This window comes from Sapajus apella, unplaced genomic scaffold (genome assembly GCF_009761245.1).
Source record: "Sapajus apella isolate SASKATOON/1434 unplaced genomic scaffold, GSC_monkey_1.0 scaffold10, whole genome shotgun sequence".
NCBI lineage: Eukaryota > Metazoa > Chordata > Mammalia > Primates > Cebidae > Sapajus > Sapajus apella.
In genome coordinates, this window is record NW_022436950.1 from 41,674,985 (window position 1) to 41,683,961 (window position 8,977).

Consider the following 8,977-nt stretch of genomic DNA (forward strand, 5'->3'; position numbering starts at 1 on the left):
TATGAACACAAAGAAAAGAACAATAGACACTGGGAACTACTTGAGGGGGAAGGTTGGGGTAGGGGACTTGGGTTGAAAAACTAACTATTGGGTACTATCCTCACTAGCCAAGTGACAGAATCATTTACACCAAACCTCAGCAACATGCAATTTACCCATGTAACAAACTTACACATGTATACCACCTGAACCTAAAATAAAAGTCAAAAGAAAAGAAGTAAAAATTTAAAAAAATTAAAGGCTCTTTAAAAAGGTCATCATAAGAATTAATAAAGCAGGTATTATCTTTCAAAGGTATTTTAAACTTTTGAATATGAAGATGTATGGTTAAGAAAAAACACAATATTCTTGACTATAATAGCTACACACTTTCATAAGTTTAGAAATACAAATTAAGAAATATTTGGAAACTACACACACTAAAGTAATTCGTTGTTTTGTCTTGACAGATTGTATTATTTTCAAAATTAACTTGCTTTCTTTCTGGAGTGATAATGATAATATAAATAATGCTTCTTTTCTACTCACTGTGTACAATCCTACTTTTCTCAAAGTAATGCTAGATTGATTATTAATAAAATGAGTTTAAATGACACTGTTTAAAATAAGCTAGATTATATATCTCTCTTACATTCACAAAAGATGTTACAGATAAAACTACAAATGAAACCCAATTTTAAATCCAAGGGACTATTCCAGTAGTTTGTCATACCATGATTTTGTTGCCATCAAAAGTTAGCTGAAATACACAATACACATGACAATACGTAAAACTGAATGTTGCTGTTACAGAAGTTGACCATTTGGCCCTAATAGTTATTGTCAGTTTAGCATAATTATTAATTACAATAAACCCTGTCTGTTGTTTCCTATTGCAGAAACTGGAATACAGAGATGAACCAGGATGCAGAGGTGAATAAGAGTTAACGAACTACAAATAAACCTTTTTTACATTATTAAAACACTTTTCAAAATATAAGATTTTGCAAAACTGACAGGTTTCACTATAATAAAGTTTAGTGATTTATTACCTTAGATTTCAATTTAAAGTCCAATACAATGATTGTCTCCCCACTTCTTGTAACCAATGGCTCATTTACTGGTCCTGAGATCCTGCCTCTTAGCTCTATCTAGGCATCTAAAGTTGGAGAGTTGTTTTTTTTTTTTTTTTTTTTTAATATACAGTGTTAAGCACATCTCAGTTTGGAGATTGCTCCTGAACGTGGAGTTATGTTCAATATTCACAGTTATTAAATCTGAACAGAATTGAGTGAGGGTACAGAGAAGACTGCTGCAATTCTTTCATTGAGTTACTGCCTGGGCCACTGCCTGATTAGTTTGCTCTGGCATTGCCTAGAAGCAATTAATGAATTGCTTGTTCAGTAGAACCGAGGTAAAGTTGGCTGTCTCCTGATATCTTATCATAATGTCCTGCTGTGCTGGAGGTGTTATTTGGCAATAAATGTTCAATTGACATTTTACTGTACAAAATTTAATTACCTGTTTCACCATTGTAAAAAAGGAAAGGTTGGGAAAACACTATTCAGTCTCAATCACAAAGCGTGTTTAACCCCTCAATGGCTATGTCATTAACTTCCACTTTTTCGCCTTAATATACTTTCCAAAAGGGAAAACAAATTTTGTAAATTCTAACAGTAGTAGCAAACACTAATCAACAGACACTTCTAAAACCTTTCATCAAAGTATGACAATGCTCTTTACCTAATTTTCTTGAGAGGTGCTATAAGAAATCACATCAGAAAGGCACTACAATTAGAAGCAACCACTTCTAAGGTGAAATGTGGCCAGGTTACTACAGCAATGTGAGAGAACGTACATATTCTAACTGAAGTTGCCGGGATCATAAACCAGATCTACCTAAGAGGTTCATGCCATTCATGCAGCTGAATCACATCTCAGGAGGAGAACTGCAACTGAAGCCACCAGGGCACACACTCTCAGCACCCCTTACAGTAAAGTAAAGGCTGGTCAGCTCTTCTGTACAACCTGGCTATTTTTCCAAAATCCATCCACAAGTTGGTTATTTGGAACTTTTAACACATATTTGTAGAGAATAAAATCTATAAATACCGATTAATTCCCAGGTCAATCTATAAACGCCTATGTAATACGTAGGGTGCCTAAAACTTTTAACTGATTTTTAATCATATTTAATTTCCCTTTGTAACAGTCTCTATTTTTAAAAACACACACTTTCAGATCTCCAAATGAAGATTCCTCATTTTCTTACTCCCTTAGAATAATATATATTCCTATGACTCAGGTATTTTTTCTATCTGTGTATCAGCCTAAAAGAGAATACAACGCTTCACAGACTCCACTGTCTGCAGGGCATGGGCGAAGCGGGCCTGGGGTAAAACAACAGGTTTCAGCTCCATGTATTGACACCAAGCAGAACACCTGCCAGATTGCTCTGCCTTTTCAAGCATAGCACAAGCCTAACAAAATAGCCAAAGACAGAAAAGGTTGTAATCCCTTTCTAGAATCATCAAGCTGCAAACCTTCTGAACTGGGTGAAACAGGGCTGAGAAAAGATAATTTGCCCCACAAACCATGGGACCTAAAATGCATACTCTTCTGTCATTGTCTTATGTGTTCAGGCTGTTTCTAACCTAGAAAGTATTCATGGATTGTGGACTTCTTGCATCTGAGAACCAGCCCAAGAGCACAAATTCTGAAATTAAGCAGACATGGCTTTCAGTCATCACTCCACATTTTGACAGTAGCTCTCTGTGCCTCCCTTCCCTACTTTAGAGAGTTTCCTGTGAAGTTAAGTGATAGAAATTTACAAAAGCTCCTAGTTTAGTATCTGACTCATAGTAGCAGTCACTTAATGTGAACTGCATTCCTCTTGCCCCTCGAGGAAAGCCATAATCTTGATAGGGGTCATCTGGTACCCAAGAGGCATATTTGAGGCTGCAGCTCAGAAATCCACCATACCAGCCCACAATGAATATGATGGAATGGGACTGGCCATGACATAAAATAATGAGACATGAATAACACCCAAGTAGCTACTCCAGTGCAGGTCGCAGCACTCATTCCCAACTCCCATCTTCATCCTCCACACCCACGTTCGTGAGATCGAAGTGACAATTTCTATTCTTCCTTGCCTAGAAAATTTGTTCTTAAGTAGAACAAAAGGAAGTAGAAAATAGTAGAACTCGTCGATGTGTTATATGCAAAGGAAGAAAAATCAACTGCTATTTTAAAATATATATATAGTTCAGTTCCCACCATCTAATATAGTAAATAAGCTATGCTACTTCCTATTTCCAGAACATTACAGAGCTATAGAGCTATAAGCTATACTCTAAAATGTTAAATATTTTAAATATATAAGTTTGATATCAAGTACCAGATAGATAAGTGGTCTTATTTCTTAATTAGAAATATATTCAAATGCAGAATAGTAAACAACTGCTAGACATTATCAGTACTGCGGTACCTAACTTGTCATTTCAAACTACAAGTCATCAAGAATAAATTAAAATGAATTCTATTGCATTATTGTGGTATATAACAATGCACTTACCAAAAAAACATGCAGCATTTATCAATGTCAATGCTGTTGAAACAATCACACCATAAACATAAGAAAAAGTAGACAGATTAAAGAAAACTTAGTTTAATTCTCACACTAAATGTTTTTAAACCTAGGATTGGTTATATGAGGGGAAGAAATACAATGACAGTAGAAAGAATTTCTGAAGATGCATACAGATAAATGTTGTCATTGTTTTCATCAGCTCAGAAGGAAATTGTTTTCTTAACTAAACATGTTTTCACAAATTAGGGAGGGCAAATTTACTGAAAGTATTCTTTTTATTAATATACAAGACAGTCTGTTTTCTGCCAGGATAGCACTAGTCTGAAATAATACCCTAAATTGAGCTGAAAAGAATTTAATATTTGATGATTCCCAATCTTTCAGTGGCTCAGCGTTATGATCATGAATATCAATTATTACTGCACTATAGCTATTTGGAACAGCATTTAATATTTTGATTAATATAAAATGTACTAAAACCTTTCTTTTTTGTGTATATTTCAATGCCAGATTAAAAAAAAAAAAAACTCTTGGCAAAACTGTGGAAAATGCATTTTCTCTCAATATAGAACATGTGCTATGTATTTCTTATATGATCTAGACATTTTTTAGAAATTCATTTTCACTATGCTAAAGGGAACAAACCACAGCGCAGCTGATTCAAAAGTGTCAATACAATGGTTCTTGATCTCAGAGAAGGAGTGGAACAGAGCCTACCACCTGCCTTTTTACCCCCAGAAGGGAGTTAAGGCCTCTGGGAACAGATCCCAATGAACACTGCGCACCAAAGACCTACCAGATTATCCTTGAAGATTAGTTTGTTCAACACAATGACCTTAGACTACCCTCTAGGCTTCAAAAATGTTTAAAGCTATGAGGTCTGTAAAGCTCTAGCCAAATTTTTTTGTATAAATCAGGAGCTGCTATAGTAAATCATAGATGTGTATAGCTATACATTCTTACGTATGCATGGAATATTTGGAAACATACATAAGAAAGTGTTAACATCTAAGCGGGTGGACTAGGTAAGTGGGAATGTGGAGTGTCTGAGGGTCTTCCCTTCACACTCCTTTGCAATATTTGATTTTTTAAATTATAGGTATGTGTTACTTTTTCAATAAAAACCTAACAGAATAACTCACTTTATCTTTGAATATCTTTAATTTTAAAGGCCATTTACCAAATGTTCATTGCATTTGCTATTAAAAAAAAGGGGGGGGGGAATCAAGTTAATACTCTGCTGTCTCCCTCCTTTTTTTGTCACAAAAAGAAACTTCAAAACAGAAGAGGCACCATTACTCAGCAATGACCCTTCTGAGAATACAAACCAGCGTAGTACAATTCAAAAGTGGCAAACTCAGTTGCAAGAATTTGCATATTCCTTATACTCCATTCCTTTTGATTTTTACAACATTATAGAGCCTTTTGCTCTTTACTGTCATATATTTTAAAGTATCTTGCAATGCCTGTTTTACACACACAGGACAACATGTAGCATCAATATCGTAGAATCTGAAAAGTATGTGTTTCCTAATTGTGATGTTTTTTAAATTTCAAAACAGTATTCTTTCTGACCTGTGGGTTAAAAGCAAAATGGTAATTTCCCTTTTTCCAAATTTACACCCAAAATAGAACACTCCTTTTCACACAATCAAAAAGCCACAAGATAATAGAAACTACTACAAGTCATTTGTAATTACCACCCACTCTTCTTTTAATATAGAAACCTCTTCACTGATTTTAAACTTCCATGTGTCAGTGTTGGGAAAAAGACTATACTGGAGCCACATTCTGTGGTCAGTCTTAGGTAGACTGGTACTGGGAACTTGGAACATGTATGATGTACTAGTCATGCAGCCTAACCCTGAACAGAGTTTTTGAATGTGTTAGTGCACCCAATAAATTCAATAGTAAATAAAAGTCCATCTTTCATTGTCATTGAGGGGTGTGTATGTATGCACACACACATATATATACTTATATGTATACATATATAGTTTTATACTGACTGCTCCACCAAAATCAGTTTTAATCTGACATGCATAAGATTAATTATTCACATATATTCACACTGAAGCCCATTTCCAGAGCCTGTTCGGGATTCTTACCCAAATAACCTTATCCCAAAGTCACGCTCCTGAAAGAAGAAATCTCAAACAGAAGAAAATAGCCCCAAGTGGAAGGAAGACGGAAAGAGAAAGGGAAGGATAGAAGTTTACAAATTCCTTTCCAAATGGATGGAGAGAAATTTTGAGAGGTGATTAGCGGGTCAGGAAGCGTTTTCCCTGGATGTGGTGGTAACCACAAGGACCAGGGATAATTCTTGGGGGATTGATTGCTTTCCGGTTGTGCTTTCTGCAGCTCAAAAACTCTGGGTTCTTCCATTGCTCTTTATTGTGGTGCAGGGTCCACTCAAAACTCTGCCTGCCTACTGGGAAAGTTCACACATCTTGGGATTTCGGGATCATTTAAGTCTAGAGGGGATTTTTTTTTTTTTTTTTCACTTAAGAGTAAGCTGTGCTTTTTCTTCATTGTACGGGAAAAGCTAACCCTTTGCTGGAAAGCAATGCACAACCATCCGGTGGGTCTGCATTTATCGTGAGTTCGCCCTTCCTCCCTCAAACAACGGTTTCGCGAAGCTTGCAGAGAAAATGAGGGAAAGCATCCGTCAGAATGCAAAGACGCAGAGCGGAACTTTTCCTCTGCTGTCAGGGAGAAAAAAGTCACTTGTGCGTCTCACCGCTGAGAGCTGAGTCTGGGAACCTCCGGATGAGGAAGGAAGGTTTGGCGTTGAAGGAGGTGGGAGGAAACAATGCCTAGCCTGGCTGCCTCCGGACACCGCACATCCTGCCCGGGTCCCCGGCCCACCCATCACCCAGAGCCACGTTCCCCGAACGGCGGCTTCGCTTACCTTGATGATGCTGCTGCGCCGGGGGGTCGCTCGTGCAGCCTCCAGGAGACCCGCTTCGCTGTCGGCTGGGGTCCCCGCGGCGCCCGGCAGTACGATCCCGCTGCGACGGTCCCTCATCCGGCCCCCAGAGGCCGCCGCCACGCAGTCCCCGGTGGCATCCGGGCCCACTCTGGGGTCGTCTTCGCCCCCCGCCGCGTCGGGCGGCGCCGGACCCTCCCTGCCGGCCGCGCCCTGGGCCATGGCCCGGCGCGTTTCGGGCTCCCCGGGGGGAGGCGGGACGCCCGGCAGCGGAGTTCAGCCGCTAGGCACCGGTGCGCTCCTGCACCGGGAGGCGGCCCCGCCAGACTTTGTTTCACCGCCCAGCGGCGGTGGCCGTGGCGGCGGCGGCGGCGGCAACTTTCTGGAGAGGAGACATCGCTGGGGCAGAGATGTCCTCTGGCTTTGGTCCAGGTGGCTAGCAGTCCGGCGGGAGACGGTGGCGGGAGTGAGAAGGCGATGTGAGCAGGAGGCAGAAGGAGAGGCGAAAAAGAGAGGGAGGTATCCGAAATGTGATGCAAACGTCGGCTCTGCGCCAGACAAAAGACACGGGGCGCCCAGCCAGGCGGCCTCCGGAGCCCGGACGCGCGCGACCCGAAAGGGGCCAGAGCCGGGCGACTGCGGCTGGGCGCACCCGCCACCTGTCCGCGGACTGCAGCGCAGCGGTCCCAGGAAGTGCGGCTGCGGCGGCGGCGGCGGCGGCGGCGGCAGCGGCGGCGGCCTCCACTCAGCTCTGTTGTGACAGGGAGGGAGACTTGTTTTGACAGCCCGTGGGGATTGGCAGGCGTCTGGGCCTCTTAGGAGCCTCGCCTTGCCGAGGGGGCTCGGCCCGACCAATCCTCACTGCGGAGGGGTGTGCCCGAGCGCGAAGAATGGAATGTGTTCTGCAACTGGGAGCCGGCCCAGCAAGGCTCGTGTACTCAAGCCAGGGTGTACGCGAGCGCGCGTGTGCGAACCCGGAGGCGCTCCGTGTATATTTGCGAAACAAGCCTGAGACCCAACAAATCCAGGTTGAGGGCAGAGAGTTAGGGGAAAGAAACCTTCTTCTGCCAAACAAAGCAATTTGGAGGAAAGAGGGCATTGAGTACGAATGCCAAAGCGTCTGGGGTGACGGAGTGAAGCTTCGCATGGTCAAAGGTTAATTGCAGGGTCTTGGGCCAATTCTTAGAAATCAAGTCCATGCAGAAATAGACTAGGGTTACTGGGATCTTGAAGTTCCATAATTTTCTTCAGGTTCCAGGAAAGGATTCTAAGTTCATTCTGCAATGTGAGTAAATATAACAAGAAAGGGGAGTCAGATTAAAGAGATGAGAGCGAAAGGAAACTAAACCAACTAAATCCCTCGAAGACTGACTCTTAACAAAGCACAGATACAATCCGAGTCAGATAAATGCAAGTGGGGAGTTTTGTCCCATCCTAAAACATTCCTATTTGACAATGGTTCAGCCTCCCTTCTCTATATAATCCTATATTAAAACATGTTTTGCTCATTTCCAGTAAGCTGGCGACCAAGAGGGGAGAGATTTTTGGATGATGCATTAAGTAACTGAAATTATCCATAGAATGCTCAGATGCAATCCGTGGCTCTAAGGTTCCCTGGTAAGACAAAAGATGTGGCATTTTAATTTTAAATTTCTTTGATATTAGAATCTATATTAAACTTCACTTATAATATTACATTGTATCTTAATTATTAATAATTTAATAATTTGAGATTTTACTTGTTCCTTAGTCTGGCCAAGAGCATGAGAAATTATTCAGCATTTTAGACCAAGATTTTGTTTGAATCTCGTAATATTAGAGATGTATGGGGGTTTAGGTATTAACTAGGACATCCTTTTTGTTTTACAGATGTGACAAAGGCCCAGGGAGCCTTGTCTACCAGTTAGTGCAGGAGCCAAAATTAGAATCTGCCACCCAACTCCTCTGGTAATCAAGCTTCACTACTTTATCTGTCTCCTCTGGGCTACAACCAGCCAGAACTGAAAGGAACACTTGGGAGGTTTCAGATTTGACATTTACCAACTACTAGGGAAGACTGAGAAGTCTTGACTTTACCTTTTCTTTAAACATAAATACAGCCTAGTAAAGAATGTACTATAAAGAGTAGCAGTGACCTCTGGTTTTAAAACCAACACCACCCTCTAGTGAGATTTTGAGAACTGCATCCCTAACAGCAAAGGCTTCTTTTTCCCCATGATCTTTAAAAGACAGGAGGGGTAATCCAATAAAAGTTTCCTTTTCAAGGAGAACTACAAGCCACTGCTCAACGAAATAAGAGAGGACACAAACAGATGGAGAACATTCCATGTTCATGGTTAGGAAGAATCAATATCGTGAAAATGGCCATACTGCCCAAGGTAATTTACAGGTTCAATGCTATCCACATCAAGCTACCAATGACCGTCTTCACAGAACTGGAAAAAATCACCTTAAACTTCATATGGAACCAAAAGAGA

At 41.0% G+C, this 8,977-nt stretch overlaps 1 protein-coding gene across 3 annotated transcripts in view; it reads right to left on the minus strand.

Moving 5' to 3' along the window:
- The window catches only part of PLCL1 (phospholipase C like 1 (inactive)), a 360,477-nt gene extending 353,301 nt beyond the window's left edge, over window positions 1–7,176 (minus strand). For 2 of the 3 annotated variants that reach the window (XM_032278762.1, XM_032278761.1), the window contains exon 1: window positions 6,483–7,176. In XM_032278762.1, coding sequence (XP_032134653.1) covers window positions 6,483–6,722 — 240 coding nt within the window. In that variant the 5' untranslated portion in view covers window positions 6,723–7,176. The remainder of the gene's footprint in view (window positions 1–6,482) is intronic. The other variant, XM_032278760.1, reaches the window with a different exon arrangement.
- Window positions 7,177–8,977: the final 1,801 nt, after the last annotated feature.